The sequence below is a fragment of the Schistocerca americana genome, chromosome 3 (assembly GCF_021461395.2).
Source record: "Schistocerca americana isolate TAMUIC-IGC-003095 chromosome 3, iqSchAmer2.1, whole genome shotgun sequence".
Lineage (NCBI taxonomy): Eukaryota > Metazoa > Arthropoda > Insecta > Orthoptera > Acrididae > Schistocerca > Schistocerca americana.
In genome coordinates this window covers 329,487,129-329,514,664 of record NC_060121.1, presented here as the reverse complement: position 1 = coordinate 329,514,664, position 27,536 = coordinate 329,487,129, and the positions used below count along the sequence as shown (strand labels likewise).

The 27,536-nt window shown below is 42.3% G+C and overlaps 1 protein-coding gene across 6 annotated transcripts in view; it reads left to right on the top strand.

Moving 5' to 3' along the window:
* LOC124605280 (DNA ligase 3) overlaps positions 1-27,536 on the top strand; it is a 640,740-nt gene that overhangs the window by 235,369 nt on the left and 377,835 nt on the right. For all 6 annotated transcript variants that reach the window (XM_047136859.1, XM_047136858.1, XM_047136854.1 and 3 more), the window contains one exon: positions 25,510-25,836. In XM_047136859.1, coding sequence (XP_046992815.1) covers positions 25,512-25,836 — 325 coding nt within the window. In that variant the 5' untranslated portion in view covers positions 25,510-25,511. The remainder of the gene's footprint in view (positions 1-25,509; positions 25,837-27,536) is intronic.

Sequence of the window (27,536 nt, the reverse complement as noted above, 5' to 3'; positions counted from 1 at the left end):
CGAGGTGATGAGGTATTCTCGCGACCAGATCTCCAGTTCTGCCCCCGATGAACTGTGTGGGGGCTACCTCCGTCTCAGTGGCAGTACCCAGGATATAGGGGACCAGTTACAACCGTTATGGGCCAGTTTGCCTCAGGAAAGGGTACAATGGCTTTGTGATACTCTTTACAACCGAATCAGAGCATACGTCGAGTACAGAGGGGATGCAACGTGACACTAAGTAGGCTCATACTGCCAAGTTCTTTACAAATTTGACACGATTTTGTAAACGCTGAAATAACATCACATACCCGATTGCAGGCTTTCTCGGCATGTTTCAGCTATGAAACCTTCACGGGTTATGAGCCGAGTGGCGTCGTCTTCTAGTCGCAATGCCTGAAGATGATGGATACGCAATCCATTGAAACGTTGCTATTAGAAGACGATGCCACTCGGCTGATAACCCGTGAAGATTTCATAACATCACATACCGTCTCAACACGGAAAGTTTCATTTCGTTTCCTCCTCCTCTTTTCAGTAGTTCATTTTTTTTTCGCGCGCAATGGATTTCAGACGCGCTATGCAGATGCTGATTGGTAGATGGGTGGGAAGTGTCACTCGTCGACGTCGACTTAAAAGCGCCGCCCAGGTGCCGGCGTGCCGTCTCCGTACTTGGCCAAACAAACCACCTACTCAACAGCTCGCCAGACAGCCGCCGAGTTGGCACGGCTGCCCTCTGCACAGTATTTCCGGACCGCTGAATCTACAATAGTAGTTTCCATTGGCTGTGCACGCGTCACGTTTTCCACGTCTCCGTCGGCCGTGTGCACGCCGTAGATCAGAGCAAGCGGACATACGGAAAGAAATGTTCGCACGCTAGTAGATTATGAGGTTCCCAGTGTCTCCTCAGCGCGTCCCGGTACTGCTCTTAAGAACAACATGTCGATATTTTTGTTGACTTTGTGAATGAAATGGGCAATCACACATGTGTGAGTGGTAGTCATAAAAATTTAATAGTCTGCTCGCAATAAGGTGCTTTCTTTGTTTGTTTTGCCGGTCTAGCTACGCTTTGCTGGTACACTACGTATTGAACTCACCGCGCCGTAGTACGCCGCAAGAAGAGCCAAAACAAGACGAACCAACCTACCTTCTTCACTGTATCAGTGCGCTGCTACATACTATTTTGGCTCCTATAACGGTGAGCTATGGTTCTATGGGGTGGGATTTAAAAATTCTACCAGCTCTGCAATCATGTATCTGCAAAGAAACAAAAACTTGGGTACTGATCCGAGGCATTCTGCCACAGGATGGTAGTTCTGCAGCTGTTCAGTGTTGAGGAAATTTAATAATTTTTTTTTATTTTGTCCGTCCCAGTCGCATCAATATACAATTTTTGCTGCAGTGGTTACCGGTTTCGTGCTGACACGACCATTCCCAAACCACACACTTCATTGTGACCCGTAACTCATACAATATAGTGTCAAAATGCGCGAATAGCTACTGGTTGTGTTAATCAGGTGCAACAGTAGATACATAGGCTCTTATTAGTGGGAGTACTTTTTACCTACAGTTTGACTTCCAGTACAGAAGTTACTCGTGCCTTTCGGCACCATAACGTATGACTAGTTACGGTTAATAACGAGGTGTGCGGTTTGAGACTGAGCGTGTCAGCCCGAAACCGGTAATAACAGCAGTTAAAATTGTATATTCATGCAAATGAGACGGACAAAATAAAGAAATCATCAAATTTCCTCAAAAACGTGCATAACTTGATTTTTTCGTGGTGATGATTAAACGCCAAGATTCTCTCGTACTGCGTGTTTGGTGATGCTACGCAATTTTTCGAGAAACAATTTAAAACATCTGAACCATTTTTAAAATGTAGTTACAGGATAGAGGTTTGATTAGGTACGTGGCTTTTAGAAGTGGTGTCATGTACCGTACGTGGTCCGACAGATCCCAAGCTTCCTCATGCTTTCCAAGGAGCAATTTCACCGTTGGTCACGCATTTATTTGCACATAGACGGGCGTCCTTAATTCTCCGTAGAAAATTAACGATCTGGTGATGCTTCAGTAGGCTGTCGAAAGAGATATCAAGAAATGACGGAATCTGAGCTGTAGGCAGGGTGTTACAACGGAGCCGTTCCAATACGGGTGGCTGTAGGCATTTTTCGAACCTATCCTGAAACAACACTTTCCCGACAATTTCCCGACAATAAGCCTGTACATTTGATACGAATTGATGACTTAGAATTGTTGCAAGCATTTATTGTACCCTGCACGGTTTCTAGCACTGCTCTTCTCAAGGTAATGTTCCAGTACAGGTCCTGTTGAGACACTAAAGGTAGTGAACGCCAGCCATCCCGAAGAAGCCAGTGCCTCCAGTTTCTTTTTGGCAGCCGATCCCGATGGTCTCCACGGTATACCCTGGCTTCTCCGTTCTGGCTCATGGTGATGAACCAACATTTAATCTCCCGTTACTGTTCTGCTTAAGACTATTAGACTTCGTTGTAGCGGCCGAATAAGTGCTGGCAGCACTCATCACGTTTGCACTCTACGGTAAGCTCTACTGACGGTTACTCAACGGTTCAGCCAAACTATTTTATAATAGCACACACGTACATACTCACGTACTAAAACGATGTGATACTGTAATCACGACAACACCGAATCTAAGAACACATCCAAATACGACATTACCACAAACCTATACATGCATTATAGAGAAAGTCCACATAATCATTTACCAAAGGTTACCTCACGGATTTAAAGACCACCAAATGCCAAACACACAAACTGGTAGAGGTAATAGTTTATGATCACCATTTATTACTCAACAGCAAATTATTACAGGAAATATGTTTCTTACTTCATACATGGTTTGTCATCCTTATCACTTTGCCTCAAGAAACTAATTGCACTCGTCTGTCAGAGTGGGTCTTTTTTCTTCTTTTTACTCAAATCACAATAAATTAAAATTACTCATTAGGTAAATTATGTTGAGCCTCTATAAACTGATTTACGAGCATAACTGACCTTTCAGCGTTAGTATTGTCTGAGAACCTGATCGAAGGTGAACCAATATCTATAATACCGAGACACAGAGGAGATTGTGTCTCCTGCGTGGACATCATGATTAAACTAAGCGAAAGTGAGAGATAATCTTAAGCTAAACACTTTGAACATAAGGAAGAGCTCCAAAATGTTAGCATCACCGGGAGCCTTCTTGAAATAAACATAGCTTACATAATGTAGTACCGAACGACAGCGACTTTATCATCAAATTACCTGGAGGATTAGGTGATACTGTAAATCGGACACTATTCTTCTGCTTTCGCGATATTAATGAAAATATCATAAAATGGTGGCACGTAGTAAATTTTTCGAAAGGCTCTCGTTTTAAGTCTTCACAGTCGTTCCAAAATGTTAGTTCGAGAAGTCAATGTCGATAATCAGGTTTATGGCGTCGTAGTTTCTCGTTGTGCATCATAACGTTACAGTGTTCCTTAATAGTGGTCAGTCTCTAACTTATATAATGCGACAAAAGGTGAGCTAGATTGCACAGATTACTAGTAGACTATTTCTGGATTATTACTACGCTTCTAATTTTCGACCGTGAACTGTGACCTCACGGTGTTAAAAGTATCGTGAAGATGAACCACCTCCATGACGATGGATGGACGAGCAGATTCCTGCGGAGGTGGTGTCGCGCTTACCTGCAGGGCAAAGACAACTGAGTTCTAGCGGAAGCTTACCGAAAACTACTCGCAGAAATGTTTCGAGTAGTGGAACGAATGAACAAAGAAGGGTGTAGTCTCAAGTAAGTTCTACGTCCACTGCTAACGACATGTGGGAAGTAGACATTTTCGGCATCAGTCTCGTTGCTTTTTGAGTCATATGTACACACCATTTTTCAGCAGAACTTATGCCAACGGGTCCTGCGTTTTACCGTCGTGGTTTAAAACCGCCACCAGACTGTCAGTCCGCTGTCATGACCGTTGCCTGAAGGTATATTTACAAAGGCCAAAAAATTAAATTTTGCTAACAGTATAGTCCGGTAATGTTGTATGGAAAAAATGCGTACACACCTTTTGCAGCCACATGTGCGACAACATTGCCGCCACTGTTGCCTGGCGATGTTTGCATTAATATATTTCCGGGCCAGGAGTATTTACGCGAGCAACACTATGGTGCGAAATGGACGAAAGGGAGGTAGTGTGATTGAGTGCAGGTTTCATGCATTTGCATTCCAAAAGAAAAGAAAAGTTACCGAAAAAAAAGAATCTGGCTTTGTGGAGGTGTTTTATCAAGTAAGCGAAACTTTAACTCGTGGACTGATACTGGACACACAGCCTACGTTTTCCGGAAAGCCGAAACATAATTTTGAGTATGTATTTTAAAAATAGCTAGTCCGAGATTTGGTAAGGCGAGTACCACTATGAATCCCTTTATACCAGTTAGAACCGGATTAGCTTTTCAGTTTTCGATTCACGTAATGAAGCTTCAAGAAAGTATATACGTCTTAAGAACCTATACATAGTACAATTATGGCCTGATAGTGCATATCTACTGCGACGGTAACAATGGAAACCCCTTTTTTCAGTTTAGTTAATTGTGCATATTATTTCGTGTTGTATACCAGACGTACGTATCACATTTATGGAATTTATGTTTGTCTCTTTTGCCCACGTATACAGTTCTATAGACAACAGTGTCTCTACGATCGTGCATTAAATTTCGAACTGAAGGCCAAAAGTGTTTCATGTGACTTGTGCCTGCAGCGCTCGACCAACACGAAATATCCTCCGCACTTGGTGGACAGCACCAGAAACATCTTGGCAGTATGCTGGCGACTGCCAGTAACAACTTTCTGCATTAACGACATTGAGCGGTCATATCGCAGCATTGCCATGTATTGCATCGACATCGCAGCACTATTGACGGCAATACGGTTGCGGCCACAGACAGCCCTAAAGTATGTCTCGAGTAAACACACTTTAGAGCACCTCTCTCCCTCCCACTGCTGTCGTAATTCGCCATGGCGTCAAGCTTGTTGGTGGAAAAGTGTGATTAAAAGAGGGGTCAGGATTATTCGACTTAAAGAAGGGTCGACTACACACTCAGTTAAACTTTTCCTATAGACCGATGAATATATCTCCACGAAGACTCGCACATTTAATAAGAGGGGCGCTCAATAAGTAATGTCACACTTTTTTTCTCGGCCAGCTTACGTTGAAAAATGCGGAATTTTTATGGGACATCGTGGAATATTCCCGTTTCAGCCCCTGTGGTTCCGGTAGGTGGCGGCGCTATACGAATCCTTCAAAATGACGTCTGTAACCGAAGTCAGTTCCAAGGAGAGACCTGTCATTGACTTTGTTTCGACAAAAAACCAGAGCATCGCAGATGTTCATAGACTCGCAGAATGTCTACGGTGACCTCGAAGTGAACAAAAGCACGGTTAGTCGTAGGGCGAAGCGTGTGTCGTCATCGCAACAAGGTCGCACAAACATGTCCGATCTCCTGCGTGCCGCCGGCCACACACGACTGTGACTCCAAATGCTGCAACATGACACACTCATTCAAGTTGATAGACAGTTCACAAAAAAACGCCTCGCTGCAGAACTGGACGTCTCTGTTGGCCGTGCTTGACACACTCGTAACCCCTCAAAGGTGTGCGCTCGCTGGTTTCCTCGCCGACCGACAACGCACATTAAACGGCAACGAAGGACCATCTGTGAGGAATTACTTGTGCATTACGAGGCTGATCGTGACAATTTTTTGTCGAGCATCGTCAAAGGCAGTGAAACATGCGTTCATCACTTAGAACCGGAATCAAAACGGAAATCTGTGGATTTGCGCCACACCACGTCTCCTCCAAAGTAGTAGTTCAGAGCCGCACCCTCTGCCGATAAGGTCGTGGCGACGGTCTTCTGGGTCTCTGAAGGGGTTATCCAGTTGGATGTCCCCTGTCATGGTGCAAGGATCAAGTCGGAATTGTAGTGTGCTACCATCAGGAAATTGACTTCAGCGTGTTCGCCGCCACAAAAATGCAAACGATCCTCCTCTTCTCCATCGCAATACAAGACCCCACGAGGATCTCCCTAAACTTCATTGAACTGTTTTTCCTCATCCACTCTACAGCCCGGATCTCGCACCTCCCGACGTCCATCCGTTTGGCCCGATGAGAGAAGCATTACGTGCCTGGCCAAGCAAGCTGTTGGCTCGGACATCGACCAGTAGAGTGGTCACATGCGGGTATAAAGGGCCTCCCAATAATGTGGCGTAAGATCGTCGCATTGAACAGAGATTGCGTTCAGAAAATAGGTTTTGTAGCCAAAAGAATAGGGAGTGATGTGGTATTGGAATCTTGAGTAAAACAAACCTGCTTTCAGAAAAAAATTGTTTCATTACTTATTGAACACACCTCGTAAATTACAAAACTCTGAAATGAGTGGCAGAAATGTTGTTATTGTAGAGAATTAATTTGTAAAGAACCGGCAGCCAAAGCTCGGTAAATCAGAAAAAAAAGAAGCCACACACAAGAAATCACGGAGCGTAAAGGAATAAGGAAATTAAACATGACAAACTGCGGGGAAGCGAGAGAGATTGGCTATTGAGGGGGCACGGTAGTAGAATGTCGAAGATTACCTTAGTAGCGGTATAGACGTGTCTGTGGTCCGAATACGTTCGTAATTAGGATTTGGCATTGTAATTTCAAGTATCGAACTGTAATGATTAGCGAACGAGAAGATTGTAAGCAGCTTCGACAAAACAGACATTCTCTCCTGAACGTCTGATGCCTTAGGTACTCAGATGTGTTACTGCAACATGGCGCCTAAACTGTAGGTCATTGTGACTTGAAGGCTGACTGTACTAACCGCAGGAGACGGTCGTTGTCAGTAGTAGATCAACCAGCACACTTGAGACCGACCCCCCCTCCCCCCCCCAAAAAAAAAGCAATAAAAGTGATTGCTTATGACTGAAAAGGTGTGGTTATATAATTTTTGATGTTCATGGAATGCTTTAGCAGCATGTTTTACCTGCACACACATCAGTAACTGGACAATAGTACAGGGATGCCCTGAAATCCATGTGAGGCACAAAGACAACACATCCTTGAAACAGGCTGCACCACGGTAATGCACAGCGGCGTATTGCAGGTGGTGTTACTGAATATCCTGCAAAAACCGATGTGAACTTTATCGCTCACCCTCCTAATAGTCCGGATTTAGCCCCGTGTAACTTTTTTCTATTCCCTAACCTGAAGAAATACTTTTGTGAGGCGTTTTCCATCAGATCGTTCTTTATTGTACTGCCTCGTATTTACTATATCGTGTCTGCCGTCGGATCATACATAAAATTAATAAAAAATTCAGGAACTCATAAGCAAAATCAAAGCTGTATGCCATCGGTGGCCTCGAAGTCTTCCTGTGCTTCCATTACCATGAGTAATTACTACAGTCTGCCACTCCTGACGTATGTGGCATCACAAGCTGACGTACTTTATTATTATTGTAATAATATAGAATTTGTTTAATGTCAGGGATATCGAGATTCCTCTGTTTCTGAAAACTGGATGGTAGGTGGGAGGGCAGATAACACTGGTCCTGTAGCCCTGCGCCTGCTATACGGAAGTTTGAGTCACAGCTCACGTACAAGATAAGTAATTTAAGTAGTAATAAACTGTTTCTAACACTTTAAACTAATTTATTACGTTAATTATAGTGCTCTTCAAGCGTACCATTAAAAGTTTTTGTCTTACTCGCGTATTTTCACAGTAATCACGTAAAGTTCGTTTTGTTTACATATCGCGGCCAGGCCGAACTTTTGAGCTTTCAGATTAAACTTCATACCGCAATTTTAAGTGCATTTACTGATAGTTTAGTGTGCTAAATACGTTTGGTGCCCCTTTATATCTGTACAGTATCGTCTTCTCTTAAGTAATTTCCAGTAATAAACTTCTGAACCATTGTTTACATTGTCGCGAGTAGGCCTAATTTTTCGTACACGTATTTTCATTGTTTTCCGGTAACTTAATTGTCTTTCTGTCACTAAAATCGATTTGTACCATGAGTGTAAAGTGCCTGACGTGCCGTAGAATCGTTAGCTCCGGGGTCTGGTGTGATGGATGTAGTAACTTTTTTCATTGGGGCGATTGTAGTGGCGTGGGAATTGGGAAAATGAGCGAGACTCATCAGTGGTTCTGTAGGCTATGCAGTAGAGATAGAAAGATTGTGGAACAGGAGGGGAAAATTGCTGCCCTTCAGGCTGAGTTAGATGAGGGTAGGCGAGAACTGGGCAGGTTAAGGGGGGAGAAGGTTAAACAGGGGTGGGAAGTGGCAACAGGCATAAGGAACAGGTCAAGAAATTCTTCTGACAGCTTTGTTATTAATGTACAAAATAGGTTTGACCTGTAGCCTCAGTCAGAAACTGATGAGCATCTCACAGAAGTAGATGTAGACAGGGCTCAACAAGCTTTCAGCAGCAAATTGAATAAGATGGTAGGGAAGTCTGCAAAGAGAAAGTAAGTCTTGTTGCTAGGTAGTTCGCATGCTAGGGGTGTGGGCCAACTTCTGCAGGATGAATTAGGGTCAGAATACCAGGTCACAAGTTTTTTCAAACCTAGTGCTGGACTGGGGCAGATTACAGAGGATTTAGGTTCACTATGTAGAGGCTTTACTAAGGAACATACCATGGTTATTGTGGGTGGGCCGGGCAACAGTATTGACAGAGATCTGGGGTACAGCATAGAGTGTGACCTGGCAAAGATTGCATCAGCATCGAGTCATACCAATGTTGGGTTTGTGTCGGTTCTGGAGCGCCACGGCCAGCCTCATTTGAGCTCTTCTGTCAGGAGAGTTAATTTGGAGTTGGAACTGCTACTTGGATGTGGTGTGGGGTCACACATTGGTATGGTTCCTGTTGATTCACTCTGTAAGTGGGACTATACTAGACATGGCCTACACCTCAACAAGAAAGGGAAGGGTAAACTGGCTGGGCTGATAGCAGGAAATTTAAAGGGGGGAGGAACTACATCTCATGGTGGAAACTCTTTTTTAGTGTAAGGTCAGTGTCCAGTGGGAAACTCAACCAGGCAACTACTAAAGATGCTAAAAAAGTTCAAGATACTCACAAAAGTAAAGTGAAAAATAATGTTAGTATATTTCATCAAAATATTGGGGGATTGAAGAATAAAACTGATGAGCTTCTGCTTTGTTTAGAAGATATAGAAACTGAGAATGTAATAGATGTACTATGCCTGCCTGAGCATCACATTGTCACTGATACGCAATGGGTACAAATTAGCTGCACATGTAAGTAGAGATAATATGATGAGAGGAGGAGTTGCCATATATGTCAAAAGCTTCCACAGTGTAAAAAATTTAGAAACTAAAAAATTTTGTGTAGAGCAACATATAGAAGCATGTGCCACTGAACTAAAACTAAATGATGGCACTTTCATAATTGTAACACTGTATAGGTCCCCCTCAGGGAATTTCCAGCTATTTCTAGAAAACTTGGATGCTTTGTTGTGCTATCTGTCAGACAGGGGGAAGCAAATTATCATTTGTGGGGATTTCAATGTTGATTCCCTGAAAGAGTGTAATAGGAAGAATGACCTTGTAGTATTACTCAGTTCCTTCAGTTTGAGCTCCGTCATTGATTTTCCTACTCGGACAACAAAGAACAGCAGGAGATTGATAGACCAAGATAAGTTTAAGGACATAAATGCTTATCCCGTTGAGAATGGTCTTTCAGATCATGGTGCACAGCTAGTTACAGTACGTGACATAGCTCCATGCAGTATATCAAATCAGAATTTCAAAGCAGTGCGTTCAATTAACAATATAAATATTGCAAACTTTAGGGAAAGCCTAAAGCAGCTAGACTGGGATGAAGTGTATATGGAACCCGATGCAAACTTGAAATATAACTTATTTCACGATACATTTTAAGGGTATTTGAATATTGTTTTCCCAAGAAAATAGTTAAACATAATTCCAAGAAAACATATAAAAAACCTTGGCTAACTAAAGGAATAAGAATATCTTGCAACCGTAAAAGAGAACTGTATCTAACAGCAAGAGGGAGTACTGACCCCGAAATTGTTCAATATTATAAAAACTATTGTGTGGTATTAAGAAAAGTTATTAAAAAGTCCAGAAGCATGTGTATCATGTCTGAGATCAGTAACTCTGATAATAAAATTAAAGCAATTTGGATTACTGTTGGAAGGGAAACAACCAAGAGCACTGGAAGACTTTAGTGCCATAAAACTGAATGACAAGTGTACTAACAAACAATCAGAAATTGAAAATATTTTCAATAATCATTTTTTAAATGTTGTGGAGAAAATAGGATCTAGATCGTCACTAGAAGAGGCAAGGCTTCTAATAGAGGAGGCCATACCTGTGCAGTTTGAAACAACTGTATTTCCACCAACCTCTCCCTCTGAAATCAGTAAAATAATAAACTCACTGAAAAGTAAAAGCTCTGGCGGAATTGATGGCATTTCCAGCAAGATACTTAAAGATTGTTCCCCACAGATAAGTAGGATTCTCAGCCACGTATGTAATAGCTCTTTGGAGCAGGGTGTTTTCCCCCGATAGACTGAAATATGCCATTGTAAAACCATTGCATAAAAAGGGGGATCCGTCGGATGTCATCAACTATCGCCCAATCTCTCTTCTAACAGCTCTATCAAAAATTTTTGAGAGAGTATTGTATTCAAGAGTAGCATCTCATATTTGTAAAAATAAAGTACTAACAAAATGTCAGTTTGGTTTTCAGATAGGCTTTTCAACAGAAAATGCTATATACGCTTTCACTGATCAAATATTAAATGCTCTGAATAACCGGACATTGCCCATTGGTATTTTTTGTGATCTCTCAAAGGCCTTTGATTGTGTAAATCATGGAATTCTTTTAGATAAGCTCAATCATTATAGTTTGAGGGGGGGGGGGGCAGTGCACAAATGGTTTAATTCATACTTAACTGGAAGAATGCAGAAATTTGAAATAAGTGGTTCATGTAATGTTAAAACAACAACTGATTCCTCAAACTGGGGGGCTGTCAAGTACGGGTCCCACAGGGTTCGGTCTTAGGTCCTTTACTGTTCTTGATATGCATTAATGACTTACCATTCCACATTGATGAAGATACAAAGTTAGTTCTTTTTGCTGATGATACAAGTATAGTAATAACATCCAAAAACCAAGAACTAAGTGATGTAATTGTAAATGATGTTTTTCACAAAATTATTAAGTGGTTCTCAGCAAACGAACTCTCTTTAAATTTTGATAAAACACAGTATATACAGTTCCGTACAGTAAATGGCACAACTCCAGTAATAAATATAGACCTTGAACAGAAGTCTGTAGCTAAGGTAGAATTTTCAAAATTTTTAGGTGCGTCCATTGATGAGAGGTTAAACTGGAAGCAACACATTGATGGTCTGCTGAAACATCTGAGCTCAGCTACGTATGCTATTAGGGTTATTGCAAATTTTGGTGATAAGAATCTCAGTAAATTAGCTTACTATGCCTACTTTCATTCACTGCTTTCGTATGGCATCATATTCTGGGGTAATTTATCGTTGAGTAGAAAAGTATTCATTGCTCAAAAACGTGTAATCAGAATAATTGCTGGAGCCCACCCACGGTCATCCTGCAGACATCTATTTAAGGATCTAGGGATCCTCACAGTAACCTCACAGTATATATATTCACTTATGAAATTTGTTGTTAATAATCCAACCCAGTTCAAAAGTAATAGCAGTGTGCATGGCTATAACACCAGGAGAAAGGATGATCTTCACTATGCAGGGTTAAATCTGAGTTTGGCACAGAAAGGGGTAAATTATGCTGCCACAAAAGTCTTTGGTCACCTACCAAACAGCATCAAAAGCCTGACAGATAGTCAACCAACATTTAAAAATAAATTAAAAGAATTTCTAGATGACAACTCCTCCTACTCATTGGCTGAATTTTTAGGTATAAATTAAGGGGAGGAGGGGGGGGGGGGGGAACTTAAACATTTGTGTCATGCAATATTTTGTGTAATGTAATATCTTGTACAGACATCTTTTATTAACCTGACACGTTCCACATCATTACGAAGTGTCGTATTCATGATCTATGGAACAAGTATTAATCTAATCTACTGATAATTTCAGCAGACACTCCTACGAGCTCTTGACTTATATCCTCGTCCCATAAATGATAGTTTGCTTCAGAAAATCAGTTGCCTGAGAGCTATGTTCTCTGTATTTCATTTGCCACCAGATACTCGATCTCATCTTCTCTGTAAGCCTATTGTTAGAAATATCTTCTGTGGCACCAAAAGACCACATCCACTTATCATAAACACTTACGTTTAATGAGCGAATCTAAATTTGAGCTACTGAAGTTCTTAACGAGCTCATCGCTTCCTTACAGGGTACTTCTGCTGCAACCGGTACTAATTAGGGAGAATGCTCTGATCGACTGAAAATTGTGTATACCAGAAGAGCTGTCGGTTACGGCAGCAAATAACTAACAAGTACTGTCCTACGCCGCTGTGTGTAAGACTCGCATAGAAAATCAACGGCTTAAGAGCTAAAAGTTTTCAGTTACGTTCAATAGTCGCAGATTTTCGTATAGCAGTGGTGAGTTTTCATTTGCGTCTTATTGATACGTTTGATTGTTTCTGGCTGTCAGTAGTAATAAAAAACGAGAAGAAACAGCACTGGAAAGAAGTCTTGGAGGAATTAAAACGTATCTCTCTTTTTCGACTCCAAGGACGCGAGTATTAGAATAACAGAGATTGTGGGGAAAATACTGATAGAGAGGATTGAAACGGTAGAAAACGGAAGATGTGTGTGTGTGTGTGTGTGTGTGTGTGTGTGTGTGTGTGTGTGTGTGTGTGTGTGTAAACGTACTGAGTGGTTATAATTAAAGTACAGCTACTCGTGGAGGTCCGATATTGGGCTGTAATTATCGTACAGCAGTGAAACTTGGTAGATATACTAATACATTAAAGCTAAATCGATTTACGCAGGAAAAAAATTAGTTCCAGTTTTGGCCACCAGGTGCAACTCTGGCGCTATACTCTGATCGTATGACGATAAAACATCCACTCTGCCATCTGACAAGTGAGTGAACAGTACGGGTAACGTGAAGCCACCGTGCGCTTTTAGCGAAACTCTTTAATGCGAATGGCTGTATAGCAAGCAGTCTGATACGTCTGAGGAGGAGCTCGATGTCATTAAATGATTTAAAGGTGAGAATGGAATTCGAAAACATGAGTGAGCTTGGTGTGGCACCTGGAAGAGGAAGTTATTGACGAGATTGCTGTAACTGACCATGCAGCACGTGTCTTGGCTGGTACTAGTGTTAGTGCTCGTGTGGTGTCACGAGAATGGTTCCTGTCGTGGTCAGTAATACGGAAAGAGAGCCAGACGGTGCAGCATCTGAAACCTCATGATCAGCAGCAACGTTCTGAGTTTGGTCGTCAGTTTCTAGCACGGATCGAAGTTGATGACGCGTGGCCGGACAGTATTTTTTGGAGTGACGTACATTTTACACTGCAGAGTGCAGTGAATATACAGAACTTCGGCGCGTCTGGAGTACTGTTAAACCGCGTATTGCGCAGGAAGAGCTGTTACACTCACCGTATGTGGCTGTGTTGTGTGGATTCACAAGCACCTTTATTCTCGGTCCATTCTTCTTTGAAGAGAATACGTCCAGTGAGCCTGGCATGTATACCGTGGCGTCTGCACGTTTGTGAGTCGTCCTTGTACAGCACGTTATTCCTGTATTGGAAGAGCATAACTGTGTGGAATCCACTGTTTTCATGCAAGATAGGTCAACACCTCATGTCGCTCGCCCAGTGAAAGATCTGCTTAATGCAAGCTTCCACGAACGTGTGATTCCCAGAGGTTTTCCAGATGCATGGCCTGGAAGATCAACTGATGTGAATCCATGTGACTTTCGGTTCTGGGGATATCTGAAAGAACATGTTTAACAGGGACACGACCGATCTCTAACTGAACTGAAGGCTAGTCTACAGGAACGTTGCTCAGATTCTACCGGAACTGCTGCGAGCAACTGTTGGTCTCGTCGTTTGTAGGTGCAGCATCTCAACATGTCCGGTGCTTATTTACAACAACAGATGGCAGAGTACAATGACGTTGCAGGCACATGTGTTTCGGAGTGTTGACGCAGCGTCATCGTCAGCTACCAATTATCCAGGCTATCGGTCAGTAATCGGTGGCGCAGGTTCGATCCGGGTCGGGCTCAGCTTGTGCGGCACGTTAGTGCGCAGTTCGAACGATACTTGTGTGGAACATCGGTCCTCAGACGTTAATTTTCGTTACCGTTGGCTTTCCTTCAGTCAGTTGATACAATGCAATTTTCATTATGAATGAAAACACACGCAACACTGGTATAATGTTGTACAATATTATTTCACAAACCGGTTTTCGGCTATTAAGCGATCACCAGGTACAAAGATCAATATGTAGTGCATTGACAAAGATAATTATAAAATAGATGCAGTGCATTTCTCACTTGTTTGGTCTTTTTTGCCCACGTTGGTAGCTTAGTGGCTAACGTGGCGGCCTCTCACTTTTGTCTCCCATGATCGAAGCCAGGTTATTTTTTTATTTTATATTTTCGTTCATCTACCCATGTCCGCAGAAGATTGCTACACGAATTTTTCTTAGCGAGTTAGGAGGTGCTAGGGCATTATATCAATTTTGAAATTACAACTGTGTTTCACAGTAAGTCTCACACATTCGTTATATAACGCGCGTGTGTGTGTGTGTGTGTGTGTGTGTGTGTGTGTGTGTGTGTGTGTGTGTGTTCTTATATTTCATTCTTATATAGATTCTTATATTTTATTTTTATGTTAATTTTTGAGGATGATTCGGTGCATGCCCTCGGATGATACCGATCGTAGAAACATTCAAAACGTAGAAATTCCCAATCGCCCAAAGGCAGATTTCCCACAGTGACATTTCTTTGCATGAATCTCACTCGGGAAATAAACGACGCTTTGACGAGTTGTCAATAATTTCGCGGCAGACCACGCAGAACGGATCTCTCTTCCCGAAAACTGGTGCTCGCAGTTGGTTGTGAATCAAGATACGGTACAGGAATTTCACCGAAAAAAGTTTCAAATACTTTTCCATTCATTTACTTTTTTTACTTCATTTAGCAGTGATACAATTAGTAGACCAGTAAGAAGAACGTTATTTCAGTATACATTGGAAGACATTCGTGTAGTAATCTTCTACGTACACGGGTAGATAAATGGAAAATAAAAGCAAAAATAATAATCAGGTTTCGAACACGGGACGCAAAACTGTGAAGCCGCGATGCTAGGCACTGTGCCATAACTTTGGTTGAAACATATGCTCGTAAAAGGCAGATAACTTGAGGCACACACACTTATTTTTGAGCCCTCTTTCAACAAGCGAAGTTTCTGGGAAACAGAGTTATGACACTAGCCGTGTTCTCCTCGTTAGTCAGCATTGCTCTCACTGTCAGTACATTTGATTTATAGCTGGGAAATTCCGGACTTTTCAGTGGATCAATATTCCCCCAGCTCGATTTACCTCTAGGGTTAGGGAAAGGAAAAGTACAAAAAAAGGTTGAAATTTACTCGATGAGTTCGTTGTATTGGTTGGAATAGTGTTCTCGACTTATCAGATTCACAAATGTTGAACTAATTTTCTTATCACAAGCAAGACGAACAAACAATTTGTGGAACAGCCTTCTCGACTTAAACAGCTCAGCGCTGTCAGACTTGCAGTTTGCCAAACAATTCTCTGCATAGAGAGCTAAAAATAATTTTTTTTTTTTTTTTTTTTTACGGGTTCCCAAATAATTTCGTTAAAAGTTAATGGTTGCTGAGTGTAATTTTATCCAAATAAAATAATTGAATCACTAGAATCAGTTACGTTATTAAAAATATTCATTATGGTTCTGGATTGTGGGCGTCACACGTAGTCAGCTCTCGAAACAATCTAGGCACTGCACTGCACTTCAGTCAGTCAGTTCATTTACGAGATAAATGAACTAAATTTCCGTTGCAGGGTTTGCACCTGCCGCCATCAAGAAGCTAAGACATTCCGTAGTGTTATCAGGAGTGTAGCGCTCAGAGGGACAGATAGTTTATGTGTAAAAATAAAGATGACTCACTTTACAAGCTAACAGCCTTCTCTAATTAAATCCAAGCAAGTGATTTTGTCTGTTAATACATATGAAAGGCTGTTAACTGCAAGCACGAGTAGCATTCATGTGCAGTAGTGGAGAGGAACTCGTTGATCAAATGTCTTACCGTTGTGATGCTGGTAGTTTGTGGTCTCGTTGGGCGCCGTAGCGGTGTCTCCATATATCGGTTTCCGGTTTCGCGTATACCTTGCTTTATATTCTCATATAAAACATCAAACATGTAGACTTAAAGTTAAATGAAGCACTACTCCACCATTTTCACCTTTAGCAGCGTATATTCTGTTACAAACAGCACCCACAACATACAGTTTTGACCACGAATTACATAAAAAGATCAAAATCCATAGGGTCTCTGACAAACTCATGAAATAATTATTTCCTTCTCAGATCATCAAATTTTAGTGCTTTACAACGAGTTAACGGGTGCAAATATGAGTAAACAAACATAAATATCAATAAGCAGATTTAAATATTAATCCTAGAACACTAAAGGAGAAAAATATTACATTGTTACTAAAGCATCGTAAATTTTACTACTACATGCTTTATTCAAAGGAAATCCTAATTTATAGTTCATGCACAAGCTAATTACACTTACAATGTGTCCATGGTATGTCACATACAAAATAAGTACAAAATGTTCTGTCTCACACCCTATATTGACAATACCAAATTGGCGGGAACCGCGGATTGGTATCAGCTGGAATCGTAAATTTTATGAGAGTTTAGTAATCTAGGATTAAATCACGTGCGCGAGTGAATGCTGTTATTTACGCCATTATGTTAACTCACAATGTAACCCTCATAGATAAAGTGCAAGACGTTAGGTTTGTAATTAATAAAGAGAAAACGATGTACATACAACTAAAAAAGGCAGGAGATTGGAAGGGTGACAAGCGCAATGGAGGATATGAAGCTAAAGATGTTGAGTTCATTAAAGTACCTGGGATCCGTAGTAAACTGGAATGTAAGTGTGGAGCATAAACTTCGGGTAAGGATAAAAACTGCCGAGAGATACACGTATATCTCACAGAAAATGTACAGTAGTAAGTTGCTGTCAGGGAAAAGAAAATAATTAAGAGTGTGTGTAACAGTGATCTGGCGCGTACTGTTATATGGGTCAGATAATTGGACAACGAATCATAGAAAAATTGGAAACTGATGATATTTGAAAATAGTCGAATTTCGCATCAGTAGAAGAAGTTGCAAATTACGTGTCGAGTTAGAACAAAGATTCTGGACGCGTGGATTGTCGCAGATCCAGTAGAAATTAGTCGGGCAGCTACAGTGCCGGGCCCAAATGCGAGTTGTTGTAAGCGACAAAAATGTTGTTAGAACAAGTCTAGATGTGAAAAGCCTACCAAGACGACTCAAAGGTAGATGGTAATATGGGGCAATGAAGGACATAGATCTTCTGCAGAACAACATGTGATGTAGGTTAGAGGTAAATGATTAAGGCTGAAGAGATCAATCTGAATGTGTGGCAAGTACTTAATACCAGGTTAGTGATATTGGCTTACGGAAATGCGCAGAAAAAAGGCTTATGTTGCAGTAGTAAAGTGTATTGAAAAGATTCTCACATTTTTCCGCTATGTTAGCTTTTTTGGATGAGTACTTTAATTGTAAGATGCCGTTCTGCGGTACTATGAAACAGGTAATTACGGGAACGGGGCAAAAGCCATGACAAACATTACCCAACGAGACAGGAAACAAAGCCAAGCAAGCGTAACGAAAGTGTGAGCTTCTAGCGTATTGGATCTCTTAGGAGGTTAAATGTGGCCGCTTCGTCTGGTAATACGATGAATATCTTGATTCTTCCTGCTGCATTTCCTCGACTAGACCCCATGACGTTCTCGGTTGAAATATCAGTTAAATATGTAAACTGCACCCAGCTGCATACGTACGATAGCATTAAAATATTGAAACCATTCCTTACTGCCGGCCGGAGTGGCCGAGCGGTTCTAGGCGCTTCAGTCTGGAACCGTGCGACCGCTACGGTCGCAGGTTCGAATCCTGCCTTGAGCATGGATTTGTGTGATGTCCTTAGGTTAGTTAGGTTTAAGTAGTTCTAAGTTCTAGGGGACTGATGACCTCAGCTGTTCAGTCCGATAGTGCTCAGAGCCATTTTTGAACCATTCCTTACTCAAGACACAATGAGTGTTGGTGTGTTTCGGCAGGTATAAGTTACAGACTAGGGAAGTGGATGCTCGGAATAACATCTCCTTTTGCTGTAAGCTTTCAGAAAAGAAACCGCAAATGCAGCTGTGCAGATACTTTCTACGTAGCTGTCCGTGGTACAAAAATCTAACTTACCAAATAAAATACAGAGGCTGTCGAATTTAAAAGCAGATGGCTGGCGATGTATGGATCGCAGCAAGAATACCCTGAAAATAAAGCATATTTGTTAGTTCTATTCTAAATATGCAACTGCTGAAAATAACACTCTTTCCTTAAAAGTATTTTGTTCAGAAAAAAATACATCAAAGCAGTTACAGATTTTTATAGCAATTATAATGGCTGCAAATCGTGAAAATTAGCAGACATAAGATACTTTGAAAAGGACATATTATGGCCTGGCACCTGGGATCAAGTATCTCGTACTCATGCGTATACAGTGAGCATCTACGGAAAGTGACTGTAGGTCGGCGAAACCACGAGAAGGCGAAAGGTCATTAACGTCCATACTTCAATGTAGAAGGTAGGTTTCGACGGCTCGCGTACCCTGTAAAGCAGGATGGGCGGCGATCTACGGCAGATCTGATGAGTGTACAATGACGTTGCATGCACGCGTGTTTCGGAGCACACTGTCCAGTGCACGTTGTTGAAAATGCGGCTTCGCCGCAGACTTCCCTCCAGTGTTGACGCAGCGTCATCGTAAGTTACCAACTAACCAGGCTATCGGCCAGTAATCGGTAGCCGGCCGCGGTGGTCTAGCGGTTCTAGGCGCGCAGTCCGGAACCGCGCGACTGCTACGGTCGCAGGTTCGAATCCTGCCTCGGGCATGGATGTGTGTGATGTCCTTAGGTTAGTTAGGTTTAAGTAGTTCTAAGTTCTAGGGGACTGATGACCACAGTATTTACGTCCCATAGTGCTCAGAGCCAGTAATCGGTAGCGCAGGTTCTTCGAACGATACTTGCGTGGAACATCGGTCCTCAGACGGTAATTTTCGATATCGTTGGATTTCCTTCAGTCAGTTGATACTATGCAATTTTCATTATGAATGAAAACACACGCAACACTGGTGTAATGTTCTACAATATTTATTATTTCACAAACCGGTTTTCGGCTGTTAAGCGATCACCAGGTACAAAGATAAATATGTGGTGCAGTAGCATTTTGTAGGACCAAAGATTTTAAATTGGTTCATCTACAGTGTATCTCCAGAGATAAGATTTTAACGTTAGATTTAGGAATGAAGCTAGAGGAATTATTTCAGTCTAAATGCGGTGTAAGATTATTTAACTAAGATGAAACACGGAACATTAACTAATGAACTATATACTAATTAAAACATTGTTCACAGAATAAAATAAATTGAACAGTAAACTTCTGTGACATGTTCCAAAGGTGTGTCTGAGCAAAATGATCTTGCCTTTAATAGATCCTAAATTACAGACAGATGCAATTTCTTTACTATGTTGTAGAAAGGCCAAGAAGATTGCATGTGACGTATAAAACATTACGAAGAAAGGTGAAAACGAATTTTACTGCTACGGTATATCTGGAAGCCATGTTATAGTGTGTGGCGGATAGGATTTAATGTGTCCGTATCATCCAACCTCATTATTAGGCCATTCAGAAATGATATACGTGAAAGGCTACCGCTGCGCCTCCACATAAGCTTTAGTTTATCTTATCATATTGGTAATTACGCAAGATGCGAGAGAAAATATCATATTTTTAGTCTGTTTTCAATGTACTCTGTTGGAAGTTTGATTAAAGTTTCGCGCGGTACCAATTCCGAGCCGTGCTGGTCACGTTGTTCAGGGTCAAGCAGTCGGGTAGGATTCTTTTCATCATCTAACTTGTTAGGCGACACCCACCACCTCAGAGGCAACGATCACACATACTCAGAACATTGACACAATGATCTGTGAAGGAAATTGTCGTGGAGCTTCAGGTGTCGCTTAACTGACTTTTTCTTTTTTTTCTTTTTTTTCTTTTTTTCTTTTTTAAATTCGTGGTAAGATCTTATGGACCAAACTGCTGAGGTCATCGGTCCCTAAGACTACACACTACTTAATCTAACGTAAAGTAACTTAAGCTATTGACAAAACACACACCCATGCCCGCTGGAGGACTCGGTCCTCCGACGGGGGAGCCACGCGGACCGTGACAAGGTCCGCTAGACCGCACGGCCACCCCGCGCGGCGCATAACTGTTGCCACCATTTTCATAGATCCATATCATTGATGAAAAGTTCCTATAAATGCGAGATAAGTCACCTACAGTTAAAGAAACAGACGGTATGGTTTCGATTGTCTAATTGGGCTGTGGATTCGATTTTTGTGCGCAATATTTCGACAACTACCTGATCGTTTTGGTACGACGAGTTATGATGTAGCCTATAAACACACGAAAGATAAAGACTCGTGCTAAGAAGACGGCTGTATCCTGTTTCAGCCCCTTAGGGTTGGAATTTAGAGAAGTCCCGTCTTAAACGACGCCTACAGTATCAGGTCCACACCTTCCCTAAAGTTTGCGGTTTGGACTGGGCGATGTTGAGTCAGTCAGTCAGGACAGTGCCTTTTATTTATACAGATAACAGGTAGCTTCATTAATAAGACATTTTGAAATATTCATTTTAAGACTGATTATTTATTTTGTAGATAGTACTATATTTTGTATGTAGGTAAATTCTGATTGGCTGCTACGTTCTATTTATTAACTTCCATTTGGCGAACAAATCTGTTCGTTAATGGTTACAGTGCGTTATTTTTTAAATTGAAAGACTTATTTTTGCATGGACTGGAATCTCGTCTGTAGAGTTTCCTCTCCTATCCAATAAGTGAACGAGAAGAAATTTTCCTACCGTGACACACAAACATGTGGGACACACTAACCGTGGCTTTGCGAAAGTTCACATCTGCAAACAACAAATTTCTCCCGATTCTTCGCTAGATCGGGGACGATTTTCTTACTTAGGCTGTTTGAAAGCTATGTCGATTTCCCCAATGGATTTCTCCTCCATAGGCTGTGGCTCCTAACGTGGGCTCTAAAGCAGTGAATTCTGTAGGGCATTTCGGAAATCTTCTACGATGTTACAGTAAAGCCTCAATACTTGGGATGCCACGTCATTTATTAATTCAAACAAAAATGAGTAAAATGTGTTTTCACAATCGTCGTTCTCTGAGTGTCAACCTCAAATAATTAATCACAGTAACTTTCACAGTGTCTGGTTATAGCCTTTCGAGTACCATGATGTTCACAAAACCATACACGGTATCTGTTCCCATGTTCCTTCCATTCTAATCGTCGCACTAGTTAGCATAAAAATTAGTTATTTTCCTAAGTGAGAATTGGCACTCGAGATTTGTGTTGACAATCTTCATGGCAGTACTCGACTGGCTACAAATGTTTCCTGAGCCAAATTTAAACTTTCAGCTCACTTTTAATTAATTGAAATAAGCTCTCGTATAGCTGACATGTTGTCTGCAAGAAAGTTAGTCTTAGACTGGGCTGTCCAACTCTTTCCCGCCTGCCCGAGCAAGGCGCACTTTTGTGATTGGTCAATTAAGTCAGCCAAGCACTTTCAACATTACATTAATTCTCTTATTAATCTTTGCACTCAATTTGGAAAAGCTGAAATTGTAGTTACATGTACGTTCGTGTGGATAAAATCCTCAGCATTGTCAGAATAGTTTATTAAGCCTTTAGACATTAAATATTAATACAACAGGCTAATCATATTGGGGGGGAAGAGGGGAAGGAGAGAGGGTGGGTGGGTGGGTGGAAGGAAATGGACGTAGGAATTGGAAGTGAGAAGGCGGCCAGGCAGAGAGGGGGGGGGGGGGGGGGGAGGGAAGGCGGATATGCACAAGGAGGGAGGGGGGAGAGGAGTTTGAGATTAGGACGCATATCCAACTCCCATATATATTAGAAACGTGCCCTTTCTCTTTTCTTTATTTTCCGTTTAATAAGACTTAGCCACGGCCACGCTTGGCTGGGGGGATGATGATGATGATGATGATGATGATGATGGCAATTTGACTTTCCTCCTGTTACTTGTGACTCGCTACCTACAGGCTTGCATAGCTTCAGCAGTGTAAGCAATTAGATACGATGTAATAAATTACGGCCCACAGCTTTGTTATTTTAAGAAACTAGTTATTCATAACGACGTCTATAAATTGTTTCAAATACCTTGATTTGAATTACACTTTTTTGCGTCATCAGTAAAATTTTATACAATTAACAACACACCGTGATTGCTGCGTTATAGGCTTTTAATTAAAAATTGCTCTAAAATGCTTCTGTTACTGGTTAGTTTTCACAAAATTTCCCGTTGTAGGTTCCATACCACAGGTTCAGCCTATGGATCCATAGATCCTGAACACGCCCTTGGTCAGTAGATGTCTACTGGGAAAAAGCTTGTTACTACATTCCACGCGGACTGATACTAGCAGTAAAGCGATAGTTGGTCCTCTGAGGCTTCGTTTGGCCTTTTACAGAGCTCTGCAGGCAGTAACGCTTTCCTGAAGATCCTCTTTTCGCGCAGCCGCCTGAACCCGCACGGCCGGCTGTCGTCGCGCTGTCGTTCTTTTATTGATGGCAGGTGCCGGCGGGCCGGGGACCTCGTTAATAGATTCTGCTGTCGCTGGACGTGGGTGCCGCGCCGCGATACCATCTGTACATAAAGCGACGGCCGCTCTTAATGGATTCCCATGCTCGGCGCCCTCCTCCCGAGGAAAACAGTGCCGCCCCCGGGCCGGCGTTGATGCGTGGTAACTCCCACGCGCAGCCGTTTCGCCGTTTCACGATTTCCTGTTTGCGATCTGCTAACACGTCTGTTGCCGGCGCCCGCCGCTGCACGCGGAGGGGACTCGCCTGGCTAAAAGAATACTCTGACGGCACATGACTGACTCGCCAAGTAAACAAATAGCGGCAGCCACTTACGTCGATATCGGAAGAGAATTTTTCTTTGTGTACTGTTTTCGAGAGTTTGCCTGCGTGTATATGCGTAAATTAAATTCTCAGACACACATGTGCGCCGTAAACAGAGGCGTCATTCATGTTCAACCACGAACATATTACGTAAATGTAAATATTCGATATAAGTGTTGATCTATAACAAATGTTGCGAAATAAAAACCTCTAATATGATATTGGAAATGAATTGTGAATTTTATTTCGAAAGTACTTACTTTGAAGAATATGTTAACCCAACCACCTGAGACAAGAGGATTTAATCTGAGAGATTGAGATTTTTGCCTACAGGAAATATCACAATGTGTAAGATCTTTGAAAACTACTACTTACGAAAAACGAAAATTTGTGTTATACGACGTGATATTTGTGAAGTCAGAATCTTTTTACCGGGAGTTACAGTGGAAGATTACGTCGTAGTAGCCTAAAATATCAGAATCTTGGTCGGTTATCTGTAGAGCATTTCTTGCGGCTTGCGTGGAGGTTAAACGTAAATATATTATTGCTGCTGAACCTCTCGGTTTTGTTACGTTTTACCCGACTTTTTAAAAGGATTGCGATTACACCTCTTTTGTATCACACGGATCGGCAGTCCCATGACGTTCTCTCGAAATAAGTCGCTAATTTTTCTTGCGTACTTGGAGGCAGTGCTTCTACAAAATAACTCGTGCTTCCCATCAGTCGCCCTATAACGTATTGCATAGCCCTATTAACGACTTTTGGATACCCCCTTTATATAACCTCATTCGTCCCTCGCCTTGTAGTGTGAAGGGAGGACACGATGACGACTAGTTGCGTTGTCGAGAGATTCAATGAGAAACATAAAAAGGGCAGCATTCCCGGGACGACGACATCAACGGTGTCGGCAAGACATCAAAACTTAATTATATCTGAAGGTGTCCCAACTGGCTTTTGCAGGTGGTGCCCTAATTACGTTCAGAGATTCTAATTGTTGACCACGACTTGTAACTACTAGAGAAAACTGCCGTAGACTACCGCAGATTATCATAAGTAAGCGTAAACTACTATAGTTTCCTTAGTAACCTTGGTTAGTTAAGATCGTAACCGCATTACCAGCGGGTTAGGTGCGTTGCGTACCTGTGGGGCGTTACCTCATTCCGATCTCATTGCTTGAGTATGCGGTCACTGTCTTACTATGTTCCGCTAGAAATCGGAACTGGTGTACAGTCTAGAAAGTAAGTGAGGATATGCAGAGGACTTCGTATCTATGAAACATTTTTGTTCTACATGGTTATCCTCCTGTCCGTTGCTAAAGAATAAACAATATTTACAGCGAAACTGAAACTATCAATGTTTAATTCACGTTTTATTCGAGGATTATTGATTTGTAACTTGAAACAGAGGTCTGTTGTGGTAAAAATAGAAAAAAAATACAGATTTATCATATAGCAGTAGAACACAAAATTTCCTCAAAATATCTAAAAAATGCGAGACAAAATATATCATTATTTTTAATACTTCGTCGAGATTATATAGAACATGTTCCTATTATTCATAAACAGCTTTCGGACTTTAAGAAGAATCTTTTGCATTTATTGTGATGAACTTCCTAAATGTTCAAAATAACAATAAGTATATTTATATATTTATGTTTGTACATAGAAACTGTACTTGCGTCAGAAGTAATTGCCTTGGTTACATAAAAGCACAGAGCTTACGTGGTCAACAAATTTTTATAACTTAAAAAATACAATTTATATTTTGCGGAGATATAAAATACACAATGGACTAACAGAGGACGATGTACGGTTCTAATTATGTGTAAAACAAACACACAAACAAAGAGAGAAAAAACGAAAATTTCTCTCATTTCCTGTCGCACATCCATTTTTTTTCTTTTCCTGCCAATTCTGCCAGTACTACCGGTAACCCTACTACGTCATTTATGTACTGTACCAGGGCTACCGGACGGCGGTTTTGGTACAGCGCAGCTCTACTAACTGCGATCCGAATTTTCCACGTCTGTGAAGAACCGCTCTGCCCCTGGATTTCACAGTTGTCGGATGTGACGAACTTCTGTGCAGGAATTCCTGGTCTTGAACCTTCACTTCATTGGAAGTTGTTTATCCTGAAATCTAATCAAACGGCATTCCCCGTTTCTCTGAGGGGTCTACTTAGAGCTGTTCTGTTTTTCTCTTGCAGAAATGTCTGACGAAAGCATGGGCGGAGAGGGCGGCGATGCGCCGCAGATGGAGGACAAGAAGTTCTTCGTGGACCGCGCCAAATCGGGGCGCGCCACGTGCCGCAAGTGTAAGCAGAAGCTGGAGGCGGGCGGTCTGCGCATCGCCAAGGCGGGCCACAACCCGTTCGGGCCGGGCCTCATGAAGCTGTGGCACCACGTGCCCTGCATGTTCGAGGTGTTCGCCAAGCAGCGCGCCTCCACCGCCCGCATCAACTCGCCCGACGACGTCGCCGGCTGGAGCGACCTCGACGAGGACGACCGCAACCACATCCTGTCTTTCCTGCCAGGTTAGTCACTGTCCGCCCTCTTCCACTATCAATCATCTCTCCCCCCCCCCCCCCTCCCCCCGGGGGCCTGTCACACCTCCACCCTCTTCACATTTACACAAACCAGTGACTCACTTGTTAACTTTTCACGCGCTACTGATATTCGTTATGTGGTCATACACTCAAGAACAATAGAATTACTCATTTCTCTTGAGTAGAATGTGGCACCCCGTTTCGTCGTGATGGCGGCACTGACACAATGTCACCGTATTGATTACAAGAGAGACTGAAAGCATTTGGGCGACATCATAATGATCCCACCCCCTCTCCCAACACACATACACCAACAAAAACCGATGCACATGATTGGACAGAATGATAGTACACTCCACAACAAAATTAAAGGATCACTTTTTCGAAACCCCGAAATTTTTTCCCACTGCGACGCATAAGCTCGAAATTCGGCTAAAGATGCCTACAACCTTGGTCTGTGATGGTGCAAGAGAGTGTCGCCCCGCAATTTCACCCTCGGGCTCGGCGGCGCTTCAAACAGCAAAGTGTCAACACATGCGAAAAAGAAGGCCACAGCTCAGAAGTTCGTGTGTGCTGACAGGTTGGTTAATGATGTCATAAAGGCAGAAAAATTTAATAGATTTATCCTTAACGCTACCGTTGACGTGTCGCTCTATGGGAGGGATGTCACACTCCTTATCCACATTTCACCCCTTCTTTTAACTCCTCTGCGATGGAAGTCAGAACCGCAATGCCCAGCGTTGAAATCACACGGTTTTCTTATGTGCGGCGAAGGAAAATATTTCAGACACACCGCCCTCAGGAACGATTCGAGAACGACCAAGGGGATGACATAAAGGGCGTGACTGAAACCATTCCTTCCTTTGGGTCATTGATTCCCACACATTTTGTTGTGGAAAATGGAATTGCGTTGTAACCCTACTGTATGGACATTGCGCTGGTACCACCGAAGATGTAGTCGAACGTGGTGATCTTAGAGGGACACTTTGCCATTTTATTCACACATCATGTGGCAATGCCAAACTTTTTCGTCATCAGGCCACAACTCGGCGCCCAAAAGGAGGGATGAAAAGAACAAAATCACTTTTCTGCTTCGGCTCACGTAAAATTTGGTCGAATGATTTTCAACCGTCCCTAGTGGCTCCACCCTGTGTGGCACAGCAATACTTTTTGCTGCATTACAATGCGGGGAGATGAAGTTCAGTGTGGTTGCAGCCCTGCGGTGTCTTCAGAGTGTAGTAGAAACGTTCAGGTGGTGGCAACAGTGGCCAAATTTGTCAAGAACGTGGACCTGTTGCTCATTGCACCGCGAACTGTCGTTTTCGAGCGCAAAATGTATGGGAATCAATGTGCCGAGCGAAGGGGTGGTTTCGTTGACTGCATTTACGCAACCCTGCAAGACATTTCGTATCGAATCTGAGCGGTGGTGTCTCCGAAATGTTTTCCTCGGCCACCTATACGAAAACCGCAAGGTTTGAACCCTGGGTGTCGCAGTTATGACCTTCATCGAATAGGCGTCAAAGAAGGGATGAAATGAGGGTAAGAGTGGGTGTGAGGACCTTCCCATCGTATGTCGCGTCCACGGTGGCACTGGGCAGAACTGTAGCAAAATTTCCTGGCAACGTAACATTATTAACCCACCTGACAAAAAATGGTTCAAATGGCTCTGAGCACTATGGGACTCAACT